Below are 16,498 nucleotides of genomic sequence, written 5' to 3'. Positions count from 1 at the left end.
AGAGGGGAGTTTAACAATAAGGGACAAAAAGGGGGCATTCTGTGGTAAAGAAAGGCCTGAGTTCCAGTAAGAATACAGAGAAGTGGTCAGATAGGGAGGGGGAAAGGCAGGAAAGAGCCGAATCCTAAAAACTAAGAGAAGAGAGGACCCTGGAGGAGTCACCAGGAATGTCAAAGACTGGAGAATAGTTAAGTTAATGGAGGACTGGGGAGATAAGCTCCATGGACTTGGAAAGAGAAGACCACCTGAGGGGTCAGTCAGGAAGCTGGAAAGATTGAGAAGGTGGAGAGAAAAAGGGGCCAGATTTTGGGGGATTGGTGGATATTCTTATAAGAGACAAGGGACCTCAGCCTGAAGTTGGAGGTTAAGTGCCTGAAAAGGCTATTTGACTTTGGGTTAGAGGGAGCTGCACGCCTAGGGGGAACTAGCACTGGGAGGGGCAGGAGAACATGAAGCCAGGGTTGAGATTTCTAGGAGAATGCTGAAGAAAATTAAAAGGAGAAAGAGATGTCAAATATCTTTGCCAAAGGTAGGTTTATTTAGGATAAGAGATAATAGAGAAAATAAAGAGATAAGATAAGAACCAGCAGGAGGAAATATGAAATAGTGCTTAAAGATCAATAGGATTACCCAGGGAAATTGCCCTGTGGGGCCAAAGTTCCCCACAATGGAGCAGCATTCTCTCTGACCCTGCAATGACACACAGTATTCTGAAAGGAAGACACCATGAAAAGGAGGAATCTGTGGGGCTGGCCTAGAAGTAATGGCAGAAAGTACCTACAGGGCAGAGCTCAGAAGATCACCCTGGGGACTTTGACTCTAGGAAGTGTACAGGGAAAAGAGAGACTATAGGAAGAAAGGGGTATGGATGAGAGCATGAGAATCTAGGCAAGGTAGAAAGGGAAGAGAGAGAGTGAGGAGAAGAGAAATCCTTATGGGAAAGGGGAAGAAAATGGAGGAAATCTAAAAGCCAATGAACTGGACTAGCTAAAGGTCAGGAGAAGAAGGGGAATCTACAAGAGAATTTAAAGGGAAAGGAAGAATGAGGAAATGTAGATTGAGAGGAAAGTAGAAGAGATGAACTACTCTTTGAGGAAACTGGAGGTAAAAGACTTATTTATGGCATTTTCTAAATATGAAACATTTACAAAACAGCTAGGCCAAGGGAAGGGAAATCTCAGAATCTGCCATGGCAAACCTCCTGAAAAAAAAAAAAAAAGAAAGAGAATAGTGAGGGAAAGGAAATACTTAAAAAGGAAAGGGCAGCCTAGAAGAAGTGAAGTAAAAAAAAGAACATTCAAAAAAATTGGCCCCTTGCTGAAATAAAGTGCATTTTATTCTAAGACAGGAAGCACAGACATCCTAAAGATCATGGATCTTCCAGAAACATATAATTGGAGGGAAAATGGTCTCAAGGATGAAGAAAAGAATTCAAGAGAAGTGGGTAGAACTTTTAAACAGAGAAAAACTGAAAATATAAACGAATGAATTTATAGATCACTTACAGAAAAACAAAAAACCAGATAACCCATGGTTGCTGACTCCAAAGCCAGTAGCAGTTACACTGAACAATTCAATTCAGAAGCACAAAGCCCTATGAGTCATGAGAAAAAAGACCTTTTCATACAAGGGATCTGCCTGACTTCTGTAGGCTGTTCTGTCCCAGTGTTCTCTACCAAATTCAATTTCCTTCTTGTTTTAATGCCTTTACATTTCTTCACAAATCTGGCAAGAACGAATCAGATTTTTCTACAAAACCCTTTCCATATTTATTACTTACATAAGATTTCCCTCCATTGTGGATTTTCTGATGTCCAGTAAGACTTCTCTTGAATCCAAAAGTCTCTCCACATTGTTTACATTCATAAGGCTTCTCCCCAGTGTGGATCCTCTGATGTAGAGTGAGAGATTTTTTGCATATAAAACCCTTTCCACACTGGTTGCATTCATAAGGTTTCTCCCCAGTGTGAATTCTCTGATGTACAATAAGATCTCCCTTGATTCTAAAACGCTTTCCACACTGACTACATTCATATGGTTTCTCCCCAGTGTGGATTCTCTGATGTTCAATAAGAGCTCCCTTTTTTCTAAAATCCTTTCCACACTGGTTACATTTATAAGGTTTTTCCTCAGTGTGGATTCTCTTATGGATAATAAGACAATCCTTTCGGGTAAAAGCCTGTCCACACTGGTTACATTCATAAGGTTTCTCTCCAGTGTGGGTTCTCTGATGTACAGTAAGATGTCCCTTCCTTCTAAAAGCCTTTCCACACTGATTACAATCATAAGGTTTACCTCCAGTGTGGATTCTCTGATGTACAGTAAGATCTCCCTTGCTTCTAAAAGCCTTTCCACAGTGGTTACATTCATAAGGTTTCTCTCCAGTGTGAATTCTCTGATGTTCAGTAAGAGATCTCCTATTTCTAAAACACTTTCCACAGTGGTTACAGTCATAAGGTTTCTCTCCAGTGTGAATTCTCTGATGTGCAATAAGAGCTCCCTTTTGTGTAAAAGTCTTTCCACACTGGTTACATTTATAAGGTTTCTTGCCAGTTTGAATTTTCTCTTTCATAACACACACTTCTCTCCAAATGGAGTCACAGGGACTTATGGATGGTGGCCTGTGAGGTTCTACCACAGAAAGGCTTATCTCCTCAGTAGTGTCCTTCATTTCAACTCTGATCTCTTGCTCTGAAAAAACAACAAAAAACAAACAGTAAAATAGATACTACACACACATATATATTAATATCCCCTTTCCTTGATCAAGTAAACACAAATTATTTTTTATTTGCAAAGCCAAAAGAGAAAAATCTTGTTTCCTTTTTTTTTTACTAAAATTTATTTTCAAAATATATTCATAGATAATTTTCAACATTCATCCTTATACCTTGTCTTCCAAATTTTTTCTCCCTTCCTTTCTTCACCCCCTTCCTTTAAACAAGTAATCCAATGTATGTTTAAAACATGTACAATACTTCTGTACATACTTCCACAATTTTTATGCTGCACAAGAAAAATCAGATCAAAAAGGGAAAAAAATGAGAAAGAAAACTAAATGCAAGCAAACTACCAAAAAAAAAAAGGTGAAATACTAGGTTGTGATGCTTACTCAATCTCCATAGTCCTCTCTCCACTACAGAAAAGGCTGCTATAAACATTTTTGCACATGTGGAAGGCCTTTTCCCTTCTTTATGATCTCTTTGGGATACAGGTTCAGTAGAGACACTGCTGGATCACAGGGTATGAACAGTGTGATAGCTCTTTGGGCATAGTTCCATATTGTTCTCCAGAATAACTAGATCAGTTCAAAACTCCACCAACAATGTATTAGTGTCCCAGTTTTTTCCCTCATTCTCTTCAACATACATCATTATCTTTCCCTGTCATCTTAGCCAATCTGAAATATCTGGTCCCTCAGAGGTCTTAATTAACATTTCTGTGACTAGTAGTGATTCAGAGCATTTCTTCATAGGACTAGAAATGATTTTTATTTTTTCATCTGAACATTGTCTGTTCAAATCCTTTGACCATTTATCAATTGGAGAATGGCTTGCATCCTTATAAATTTGAGTCAGTTCCAAGAGAAAAGTCTTCAATGGACAGAATCAATCACTTAAAAATCCCAGTAGCTCACATCTGAAGACTGATTTAATTTTGAGTGACCTTCATGCACAAATATATTCGATTCTCACAGTAAGCCTGGGACAACACAGAAATGACCTTCATTCTTACCACTTGTACAACTCAGGCCACCAGCTTAGAGGGATTGAGTGACTTGACCTAAATCCCAGCAGCTCTGCCTGGAATTCACACCTTGTGAATGGCCAATCTCTTCCTACAATATCTGACAAATTCTAAATTTTTCCTTTTCTCTTTCAGTGTCTGCATTTTGACATAATCACATTCAAAAATTTTTTTTTTCTGATACATTTGGATACTAAGGCTGTTGGGTTTTTTCTGTGGGATTTTTCTATTTTATTTGAGGTATATGTGATTTTGTTCTGATGCATTACTTCTTTGAGATAATCACTGCCTATTTATTTTTAAAAATTTATCATTACATTCCCCTCCACATTCTTTTAACAAGCCCAATTTTTTAAAAATGCAGGAAATCATCCACATCTGAAAATGTATGTCTCATCCTGAAAACAGCGTTAATCATCCTTTGGCATTGAAGGACAGAGCATGCTATTGCACTCTTCCCCTTTAGAAGTTCAAAACATTCTTGAAGGATTGAGACAACAATGCAAGGGATTTGAATTAAAAATGAGCCAGTGCTGTATTAAGTGGTGAATTCTCTCTTAGACAACAAATATGTACACATATGAAGCTTAACAGACCTTTCTCAGTGATTTCAAATGACCATGATCAGGAACATGCCATTTTGGGGATTCATGGGGTACTTCCATCAAACCCTGAAGGCAAGTGCAACAGCGTCTTCCAGATTCTCAGTTTGACAAAAATTGTTTCCAGAATTCCAGGCAATTTTGATATTCGTGAACTGCAAAGACCCTCAGTGGCTCTCTCCCTGCACAAAAGCAGTTCCTTCATTGCTGAGTTCCCTAGTGATCACATGTCATCAAACTTATAATTACCAGATAAAGATATTACCTGGTTCTGCACTCTTGCCTCAGTGCTGGCAGCCTACTTGAAAATCAGTCAGAAGGAATGACCAGTAGAGGCCTTCCTGAAATCCCCATGGGAGACCACAACCACAATTGGAGTAATAAACAAAACAAAGAGTCAGTTTTATGAAAAAATTAACAAAATAAACAAATCTTTGCCTACATTTCATGATGAGAAAAAGAAAAGAAAAGAAAAAAAACCAATCACCAATATCGAAAATAAAAGGGGTGAATTCATCACCAACAAAAAAGAAATTAAAGCAATAATTAGGAGCTTTTTTCCTGAACACTATGGCAACATGTCTGACAATCTAACTGAAATGGAAGAATGTTTACAAAAAATACAAATTTCACAGGTTAACAGAAGAGGAAATAAAATATTTAATAGTTCCATTTCAGAAAAAATAATTGAACAAGTCATTAATGAACTCCCTAAGAAAAAATCTCCAGGACCAGTTGGATCCACAAGTGAATTCTCCCAAACATTTAAAGAACAATTGCCTCCAATACTACGTCAATTCTTTGGAAAAAATTAGGTGGAATACTGCCAAATTTCTTGTAAAGTACAGTTTTGGCAGTGCTACCTAAAACATGAAGGACTAAAACAGAAAAAAAAGATTATAGACTAATATCCCACTTGAATACTGATGCACAAATTGTAAATAACATATTAGCAAAGATGTTACAGCAACTTATCAGCAGGATAGTACACTATAACCAATTGGGTTGTACCAGTAATATACCAGTAATGCATGGCTGGTTCAGTATCAGAAAAATTTACTATAGTCAACCACATCAATAACAAAACTAACCAAAATCATATTACAATCCCAATAAAAGCAGAAAAACTTTTGACAAAATAAATTACTCATTGCTATTAATAAACACTAGAGGGCATAGGGATAAAGGGAACTTTCCCTAAAACAATAAGCAAAACTTTGTTAAAACCTATAGAAAGCATTATATAAAATGAAGAGAAGCTGGATGCAGTCCCAGTAAAACCAGGCATTAAATTATCACCACTATTATTCAATATTGTTCTAGACATGTTAGTTTTACTGATAAGAAAATAAAAAAAAAACCAAATGGAATTAGAATGGGCAATGAAGAAATAAAACTATCACTCTTTGGAGATGATATGATGAGATACTTCGAGAATCCTAGAAAATCATCAAAATATCTACTGAAAACAATTCACAGCTTCAGTAAAATTGCAGTACATAAAATGAAGCCACACAAATCATCAGCATTTCTCTATATTACTGATAAAGCCCATAAGGAAGGGATACAAAGAGAAATTCCATTGAAAATGTCTATACACAAAATAAAATAATTAGGGATCAAGCTGCCAAGGCAAACCCAAATACCATATGAACACAATTACAAAACACTTCTCACACAAAGAAAATCAGATCTAAACAACTGGAAAAATATTAATTGTTCATGGCTAGGTTGTTCTGATATATAAATCACAATTTTGCCTAAATTGGTCTATTTGTTTAGTGCCATAACAATCAAACTGCAAAAACATTTTGTAGAAATAGAAAAAAACAACAAAAACTGTCTAGAAGAAAAAATGGTCAAGAATATCAAGGGATTAACAACAACAACAAAATATAAAGGATGGTGGTTTAGCAGTACCAATCCTTGAGCTATGTTACAAAGCAGCAGTAATCAAACCATTCGGTACTGGCTAAGAAATAGAGTGGTGTTGGAATCCTTACAAATTGTTAGCTCTTTAGAGTTGATAGGGACAATAATTATCTAATTTAGCATGGTTCAGTATGATTGATCTGATCTTACAAGGAGATGTTATGGGCCAGAAGAAAAAAGTATTAAGTGGAGCTGATAGAAACAATGCTTGTGTTCACACCTTTAGAGAGGCTCATATAAGCAAGAAGCTCTTAGGGCCAGAGAGCAAGCATTCTGGGAGGAAACCCATAATCCCACTCTCGGATCCCACAATCCCACTCTCGGAGAAGGAGCATAAATAGAGCTTCAGTGAGTTAGTCAAGTCAGTTCAGGAGAAGCTCTCTTGGAGGCGCAACCAGATTCATTCATCCCACCATGGTGGCTGGCCTGAAAGGCTCTCCAGAAAGCTGCCCAGCCCCAGGCAAGAAGGCAAGACTCGAAGGAGCACTCTGGGAGATTGAGAGCCAGAAGCCCTCTCTCAGAAGCAAGAGAGATTCATTCCATTTTCCACCTTTGTGATGGCTGGAGGCTGAAGGACAAACCTTTGGATTTGGAGACATTTGGAGGGAGCTCTTGGCACCAAGCAGAGAGACAGGCCTCTAAGAAAGCTACCTGGGCCCAAGGAAGGAGAAAATAAACATTTGCATTTTATCAGCTGGCTGTGTTTGGAGTGATATTACTTTTAACTGAAACTAAGGCTGCCTCCAGAAAACCTCCCCGAGAAACCTGCTCCCAGAGAGAACCATCTTATATTTTAAAGAAGAACACCACCACATTTTGGTGTCCGAACATGGGACAAAATCCTGATTCCAGTGGAAAAGCCTCTGATCCTGATCTCAGTGGAAAAGCCTCTGATCCTGATCCAGTGGAAAAGTCTTCCCAACCCAGAAATTAGGGTGAGTACAACAAAGAAATTTTGTTAAGAGTTAAAGTAGAATTTCAGGTAAGATGGGACAGATGTTTAGAAAACAGCCTTCTGTTTCTGTTTAAGGAAAATGTTTAAAGAGCATTGTTAAAGTTATGAAAAGCCAAGGTTTGATTATAATTTTGCAGCAGATCACTGAACTTTTAGAAATTAAGAACATATGTCCTTGTTTCTCTCTGGAAAAAAGAATTGGATTTAGACGAGTGGAAATTAGTAGGAGAGGATCTTTGTCAATTCTACAATAAAAATGGACCTCACTCAATTTCCAAAGACATACGTAATACATATAATTTAATACACCTGGCTTTAGGAAATTTTATAAGTGTTAAAATAAGGAAAAAGAAGAAAGTGCAGGAAGAGGAGGTGCCAACTAAACTAAGTGAAAAGCAGGAAGAATCAGATAGAATGGAGTTAAGTACAATTCTGAGTGTGATACTTCACAGAAGGATAAATTAGATCATTCCACATCTTATGACCCTCCCCCCTCAATTAACCCTTCATGGGTAGAGGAAGAAGTAAGAGGGGGAGAGGGAATAATGCAATCAGAACCACCTATTAAGGCATGTCCTATGAAGCAGTATATGACAAGATTAGAAGAGGCATTAAATAAGGCAAAAAATGAAGGAGAAGATATATCTGATTTTATCAATGCATACCCTGTGATCGAAGAGCTTGACTCTTCAGGTCAAAAAGGGAGAAGATACACTCCTTTTAATTTGGAAAAAATTAAAGATTTGAAAAAGGGTTACACTCTTTATGGGGCTAAATCCTCTTATGTTAAGTTGTTACTAGATAATTTGTCTTATGAAATCTTAACCCCGAATGTTTGGAAATCCATAGCTAGGACATGCTTAGAATCTGGACAAAATTTATTGTGGCTTTTGGAGTTTCATGAATTATGTAGGATTCAAGCCCAACACAATAGGCAAACAGGAGCTATTAGACAAATCACTTTTGACCAACTAAATGGTGAAGATCAGTATGGAGAGAATTCAGAACAGATTTATTATCCCTTAACAGTGTATGAGCAAATTTCTTAGGCTGCATTAAAAGCTTGGAGTTCTCTCCCTGGACAGAAAGATGGATGTAAAGCCTTCACAAAAATAGAACAAGGTCCCAATGAACCTTTTGCAGATTTTGTGGGACATTTGCAAACAGCTGTAACAAGAACCATTGGAGATAATGCTGCTACAGAAATAATGACCAGACATCTGGCTAAGGAAAATGCCAATGAGGTTTGCAAAAGAATTATATGGGGAGTAGACAAAGATGCTCCTTTGCAGGAGATCATAAGACCCTGTGCCACAGTGGGCACAAATGCTTATTATATCCAAACTATGATGAATGTGGAAAGACAGGGTCCCTCTTGGCAAGGGACTTCTAGAGAAACTCGTCGATGTTTTCAGTGTGGAAAAGTTGGACATTTGAGAGCCCAATGCAGATACAGAGAAAGAGTGAGAGGACAGAGTGAGAGAATAAAACCTAAAACCCCATGTCCAAAATGTAAGCAAGGCTTTCACTGGGCTCTGTGGGGGACCTGGAGAAATGAAAGGTACTCTTGGGCATCCAAGGTATCAATCAAAAGCAAGGGACATGTGAGCTGAGGCTAGACCAGAAAGTCTTTAGCAATTCAGGACTCTGATGTTATCAACCAACAGAAAAAATGGATTACAGTTGGGGAAAACAGGCCTTTTAACCCAACAGGGCAGTGTCCATGCAATACAGTTCCAAATTCAGATCAGAGGAAACGAAAAAGAGAAAACCCAAAACAAAGGAGAAGATTTAAGAAACATCTGAATGGCATGGCTGACAATGAGACTGTTAAAAGAACTTTTAAATTCAGCCCTGTTCTTGCCAGCAGGAATCAATTCCTAGAAAAAATTTTGTGAGACTTTGAGTACTTAGAACATGAACTAATGGACAATGGATTTTGGACTATTTTGGACTTTGGACTAAAACTTGTTGATTCATGTTTTTTACTTACTATAGCCTGTGTTCTTTATTGCTTATGTCATTATGTGTAAGCTTCCCATATTGATGGTTTTATGTATACGTTTCAAGTGGCCCTTTAGAAACCCACTAATCTATTTGATTCCCCATTTCCTTTGGGTTTTTATTCCTTCCTGAGATGTCAGGGAGGGTGTGACCACCTTCTTTATGGTGTTTTCAAGTTCTCACCTCCTTAAAATCAGGAGGCTGAACCATGTAAACAAAAAGGGGAATGGAACTACAAAGTGAATTTTAAGTTGATAGAACAAAATTATCTTTTACATGTAAGATTGATTGATTTTCAAGGAGGTTAGGGAGTTAAACAAACTAAGAGAACTGATAGAAACAATGCTTGTTCACACCTTTAGAGCCAATGCAAGCTCTTAGGGCCAAGAGCACCTGGGAGGAAACCCATAATCCCACTGGAAAGGGAATAAAAGGCTCAGTGAATCAGTCAAGTCAGTTCAAGAAAAGCCCCTGGAGGAACCGATTTATTCATCCCTTGGCTGGCTTGAAAAGGCCTCCCAGAAAGCTGCCCAGCCCCAGGCAAGAAGACGTTTCGAAGAGCCCTGGGAGAAGGGAAGCCCTCCTCAGAAGAAGAATTCATTCCATTTTCCACCTTTGTGATGGCTGGAGGCTGAAGGACAAAACCTTTGGATTTGGAGACATTTGGAGGGAGATCTTGGAACCAAGCAGAGAGATAGGCCTCTAAGAAAGCTACCTGGGCCCAAGGAAGGAGAAAATAAACATTTGCATTTTATCAGTTGGCTGTGTTTGGAGTGATTGTTACTTTCAACTGAAACTAAGGCTGCCTCCAGAAAACCTCCCGGAGAAACCTGCTCTCAGAGAGAACTATTATAAAAAAGAAGAACACTACAATTTGGTGCCCAACATGGGGCCAAAGCTTCTTGCATATATGAGCTCTATAAAGGTGTGAATACAAGCATTATTTCTATCAGTTCTACTTAGTATGTTGTTTCAAGTTCTGGCCCATAACATCTCCTTGTAAGATCAGATCAATCATACTGAACCATGCTAAATTAGATAATTATTTTCTCTATCAACTCTAATGAGTTAACATTCTGTAAGGATTCCAACAGAGTGGGGCATCAGTGGAATAGATTAGACATATAGGATACAATAATCAAGCCTATGGCAATGTGATATTTGATAAACCCCCAAACTCCAGATTCTGGAATAATAATTCTCTATGTATGCTGGGAAACATGGACAATTCTCTATGTATGCTGGGAAACATGGACAATAACATGTCAATAGAGTCTAGCAAAGATCTACATCTTATACTCTATACCAAAATAAGGGCAAAATAGGAACATGATCTGGGCATAAAGGATGATACCATAAACCAATTAGGAGAACAAAGAATTTATCTATTAGATCTTTGAAGAAGGGATGAATTTATTGTAATGTTGTCTCTATAATGTAATGTTTTCTGTTGAGATTTTCTTGGGGTCTCTGGGGGCAGCCTTTGTTTCAGTTTAGTAATCACTACACGAGTAGCCAGGGGTTAAAGTCCAAATCCTTTATTGTTTCTTTCAAAGTCTTGTCTCCTTTCCTGGTGCCTGGTTAGCTTTCTTGGAGACCTATCTTTCTCCTTGGTTGTGAGAGCTTGACCTCCTGCCTCCTTCTCTGCCCTCTGAATCTCTTTGGATACAAAGATTTGTGCTTCAGTCTCCAGTTATCACAAAGGTGGACCATGGAATGAATCTGATTCAGCCTCCAAGAGCTTCTAGCATATATTGTTCCTAATCATTATATCACTAGGAAAGCATTAGTTGTTGTAGGATTAAATCAATGCTAAGCTAGATTTAATCATTGTCTCCTCAATTGCACTTAGTACCTTGTTTCAAGTTCTGGCCCATAACATCTCGTAGGATTAAATCAATCATACTGAACCATGCTAAATTAGATAACTATTGTCTCTATCACTTCCACTGACTTAGTACCTTGTAAGAATCCTTTGATCAAGTTCAGAGTTCTGGCCCCTAATATCGCTCGCTTTCTTTTGTTTTCAGAATATAGGTGATCATGACCTTCCTGACTTCTCAAGGAGGTAAGAACCCTCAAAATGGAGGTGATTTCACCTTCCCTGACTGCTCAAAAAAGGGGTGAAGACACCATAAAAGGAGGTGATTATGTCCTCCCTGATGTCTCAGGAAAGGCAATGAAAACACTAAAGGAAATGGGAAATCAAATTAGATTATTAGGTTTCTGAAGGGTCTCACTTTGAAACAGGTATACATTAATCCATCAATATGGGAGGTATTACACATAATTATATAAGCATATAGTAGCACAGGCTAGTAGTGATGTAACAGGTAACATGAATCATCATGAGGATTTATACATGTCCATAAGTCCTAGAAATAGTCCATAAGCAATCTATTATCCATTACTTCACACGTGTAGAGAATTCAGCTATTCCTTATGGTTTTCAAGTTCTACAACAATCTTGTCAACAATTTTTTATCTCAGGAAATCCAATGACTCCTGCTGGTTTTAAAGTTCTGTAACAGTCTCATCAGCCATGCTCTTTCAGTATCAGATGTTTCTTAGGTCTTCTCCTTTGTTTTGAGGTTTTTCTCTTTTTCTATCTCTCTCCAAGTACTTGTGGGCACCCTTCTGTTTGCTTCTCCATCTGTAGGAATACAAACAAACCCTTTCTCCCAAGCAGTTAACCTATCTAGTCCCTTCTATTTACCACTTTCTAAATCTCTCATCACCTGGTAATTACATTGGAGCTGCTTGCAATGGACACTGCCCTTCTGTTGGGTTAAAAATCTTGTATTCTCCCCAATTGTAATTCCTTTCTCCCATCTGATTGCTTTTTGGCTGATTGATAATATCAGAGTCCTGAACTTCTAAAGGTATAACCTGGGCTGCCATTATCCCCACCTGTCTTTTGTTTGAGATCTTGGAGCTGGGCCCTGCCTCTCATTTCCCTGGGTCAGTCTACATTCTGAGGCCCAGTGGAAACCTCGGTTGCATTTTGGACACAGGGTTTTGGGTCTTCTCTCACCCTGTCTTCTCACTCTATCTCTATACCTACATTGAGCTCTGAGATGTCCTACTTTCCCACATAGAAAGCATCGGCGAATCTCTCTAAAAGTCTTTTGCCAAGAGGGACCCTGTCTTTCCATATTCATCATAGTCTGGGTATAATAAGCATTTGTGCCCACTCTGGCACAGCATCCTATTATCTCCTCTAAAGGAACATCTTTGTGTAGTCCTCTTATATTTCTTCTGCAAACCTCATTGGCATTTTCTTTAGCCAGTTGTCTGATCATAATTCTTGTAGCTGCATTTTCTGCAATGGTTCTTGTGACAGCTGTTTGCAAACATCCCACAAAATCAGCAAAAGATTCATTGGGACCTTGCTCTATTGTCGTGAAGGCTTAACCTCCATCTTTTCCTGGGAAGGTACCCCAAGCTTTTGTAGTAGCAGCAGCAATTTTCTCATATGCTCCTATGGGGTAATTAATGTGTGCTGAATTCTCTGCATACTGACCTTCACCTGCTAGTTGGTCAAAGGGGATTTGTATGTTAACTCCACTTTGGTTATTGCATTGGGTTTGTATCTTACATAATTCACTATATTCCAAAAGCCACAACAAGTTTTGTCCAGGTTCTAAACGTGTCCTTGCTATGGATTTCCAGTCACTAGGGGTTAAGATTTCATAAGCCAAACTCTTTAGTAATATCTTAACATAAGACGATGGAGCCCTGTAAAGAGTGCAACCCTTTTTCAAATCCTTAATTTTTTTCAGATCAAAAGGAGTGTATCTTGTCCTTTGCTGACCTGAAGAGTCAAGGTCTTCAATCACAGGGTATGCATTTATTAAATCAGATATATCCTGTCCTTTTTTTTTTTTTTTTTTTTTTTTTTTTTTAACCTTAACCAGTGCCTTTTATAATCTTGTCATAGGCTGCTTCATAGGTGGTGTTGATTGTGCTACTGCCTCTCCTCCTCCTCCTCCTCCTTCTCCCTCCACCCATGAAGGGTTAATTGAGGGAAATAGGCCAGGGGATGGGGAATGCCCCAATTTCTCCTTCTGTCAAGCACCACACTCAGAATTGTACTTAACTCCATTCTTATCTGATTCTTCATAATTGCTACATGGTCAAAGGATATGAACAGACAATTTTCAGATGGGAAATTAAAGCCAATTAGAGTTATATGAAAAAATGCTCTAAATCACTATTGATAAGAGAAATACAAATTACATATCTCTGAGGTACCACCTCACACGTCTCAGATCGGCTAAGATCACAGGAAAAGATAATGATTAATATTAAAGTGGATGTGAGAAAAGTGGACACTAATGCATTGTTGGGGGAATTCTGAAATGATCTAACCATTGTGGAGAGTAATTTGGAACTATGTCCAAAGGGCTATCAAACTGTGCATACCCTTGGATCCAGCAGTGTCTCTACAGGATCTTTATCCCAAAGACATCATAAAAAGGGAAAAGGACCCACATATTCAAAGATGTTTACAGCAGTTCTTTTTGTGGTAATACAGAAATGGAAAAGGAATAGATGCTTACCAACTGGGGAATGGCTGAACGAGTTGTGGTACATGAAGCTTATGGACTATTATTGCTCTAAAGAAATGATGACCAAGCTGATTATAGAAAGGCGTGACAATGTTTACTTGGACTGATGCTGAGTAAAACAAGTGCAACCAGGAATACATTGTGCACAATAACAGCCAGGATGTACAATGGTCAACCAGAAAGGATTGGTTCTTCTCAGTAGTTCAGTGATCCCAAGAAGTCCCAAGAGACATTGTTTATATCTATATCTATATATAGATATAGATATATACACACATGCATGTATAATTATTAAAGCTGTTTACCTTCAAAACATATGCATAGATCATTTGTCAACATCTTGCAAAATCTTGTCTTCCAATTTTCCATCCCCTTGACCCAACCCCTCCCCTAGATGGCAAGTAATCCAATATATGTTAAACATGGTGCAAATGTATGTTAAATTCAATATAAGCATACATATTTATACAATTATCTTGCTGCACAAGAAAAATCAAATTAAACAGGAGAAAAATGAGAAAGAAAGTAAAATGTAAGAAAATAACAACAAAAAGGGTGAAAAAGCTATTTGTGAACCACACTCAATTTCTACACTCCTCTCTCTGGGTGTAGATGGCTCTCTTGATCACAAGATCATTGGAACTGGTCAGAATCATCTTATTATTAGAGATAGCCATTTGCATCAGAATTGATCATCATATAATCTCCTTGTTGCCCTAATGATCTCCCGGTTCTATTCATTGCACTTATCCTCAGTTCATGTAAGACTCTCTAAGCCTCTCTGAAATCATCCTGCTGATTGTTTCTTAGAGAACAATAACATTCCAACACATTCATATGTCATAACTTATTCAGCCATTCCCCCACTGATGGGCATCCACTCATTTACCAGTTTCTTGCCACTACAGAAAGAGCTGCCGCAAACATTTTTTGCAATGTGGGTCTCTTTCCCTCCTTTAAGATCTCTTTGAATCCCAATAGACTTTGGACAGAAACTGCCATCTGCATGTAGAAAAATAACTAAGGAGACTGAATGCAAATCAACACATGCTATGCTCACTTCTTTTTTCTCTATTTTACCTCTCCCATGGTTTTTCCCTTTTCCTCTGAATTTTCTTTCCCAACATGATTCATAAAGCAATGTGAATTAAAATACATCATCTCACTAGAATTAAAAAGAAAAAAAGAATTCCAAATCTGGTCTTTCTCCCCCAAACCTAGCATTTACTTCATAGTAACTCCTAGAAGCCTATTGTAACTCTCATATCCCTGCTGTCATTTCACTCACCTGGAGAGCAGCTCCTCAGGCCTTCTTGGTCCAGCATCCAGGGGGCTTCCCTTTGCTTAAATAAGAGATCACATCTTCTCTGGGAACTGGAAGCCTGGGCATGGAAATCAGGGAGGGATGAAGGAGAGAAGCTTGAAATTTAGTTCTCTTTAGGAAATGGGATGAGGATCCGGGGCTGCTCCATTCTGAGATTCATCCTGTTACACTGAAACATATGAGTGTATCATCACCCGGTAGAGTTTGTAACGCAAGGAAACCATAACAGGGTTTGTCACATCATCCTGTCGTTTTTTGGAGAAAGAGTCAAATGCTCTTCCCCAAAACTGTTAAGCTGTTAACTTCCATTCTGGCAGAAGCTTGTAATTCCCTACTTGGGTAAAAAGGGCTACTGGGCCTGCGCAGCCTCCAGCCTGATGAATGAGGATCTTAACCTTAGCACATCTGCCTCATAGAACAGACTCATTCCCTAGTTTCCATCAGGTCCTCTAAAGGGGAACAGCTGAACCAGGGAAAGCAGGAAGTCTGTGTGCCGAGGTCTACCTAGGAGCTGGGGAGGAGTGCGGGGACGTCCTGGTGGAGTCGGGGCTGGGAGTTCCTAAAGGGAAAGTGCAGACAAGGACCGATCGAACCAGCCTAAGGAGGGTTCACTTAAGGGCACCAGGAAAGAGCTTTGGTCACTGGGTCCATGGTGCGCTCCTGGAGGTAGGAAGGAGGGGTACTCGAGGATCCCTAAAGGAATTGGGTCTTAAGGAGGATGTAAATCAATAAGCAAGAGGTGGAGACGGAGAAACTGGGTCCTGATCACAAGGCAGAAATCAGGACTCTCCGACAAAGTGTTCAATCTGGGCAAAGGGAGCCAGGAAGTTGGACAGCTCATCCAGCAGCGAGACTTAAGGGGGTGCTCCCGGCAGACCCGGAGGACACTCTCCATGAGGTCAGAGGAGGAGGAGACTCAGCGGCCGGGCCAGCCCGCGGCCGCCAGCAAGTGCGGGGGACGCCGGCTCTGACCTACCTGGGAAATGCATGCACGGTTCTGGCTTCCAGAAGACAAACTAATCAACGGTCCGCGGGAAGGGAGGACGACCGAAGGGCAAGCAGCCAGATAGCAGTTCCATGTCTTCCCGCTTCCCAAGAACCCCCCTCTGGGAGTGTCTTTCTGGTCTTCATAGCCCCGCCCTGTCCATCCCCCAGGAGCAGGAGGCCTTTTGTAGGGCCAGGAGTACAGGCCCCGCCCCCGGCTCGGGATCTCCTCCACCTCCACCTCCTCCCAGGCTGCCCCACTCTCTCCACCACCCCTTTCCCCCTCTCTGCTTCCGCCTGTCTGATTTGCTTCTTCAGATCCTCCCAGGAGCTCCCTCCCCTTCTCTTATAAACGTGGAGCTTATTTCTGGAGTTGTTG

The 16,498-nt window shown here is 39.5% G+C and overlaps 2 protein-coding genes across 2 annotated transcripts in view; both read right to left on the bottom strand.

Moving 5' to 3' along the window:
- The window catches only part of LOC111718933 (zinc finger protein 300-like), a 177,555-nt gene that overhangs the window by 112,138 nt on the left and 48,919 nt on the right, over positions 1-16,498 (bottom strand). The gene's annotated exons all lie outside the window — the stretch shown is intronic.
- Positions 1-16,498, bottom strand: part of LOC111718848 (zinc finger protein 883-like) — a 117,348-nt gene that overhangs the window by 94,791 nt on the left and 6,059 nt on the right. The window contains exon 2 of the mRNA XM_031949411.1: positions 1,781-2,255. Within this exon, the coding sequence (XP_031805271.1) occupies positions 1,781-2,255 (475 nt within the window). The remainder of the gene's footprint in view (positions 1-1,780; positions 2,256-16,498) is intronic.

Source organism: Sarcophilus harrisii, chromosome 2 (genome assembly GCF_902635505.1).
Source record: "Sarcophilus harrisii chromosome 2, mSarHar1.11, whole genome shotgun sequence".
In the NCBI taxonomy this organism is placed as follows: domain Eukaryota; kingdom Metazoa; phylum Chordata; class Mammalia; order Dasyuromorphia; family Dasyuridae; genus Sarcophilus; species Sarcophilus harrisii.
Note: the sequence above shows the minus strand (reverse complement) of the source record. Positions and strands in the feature narration are given on the sequence as shown.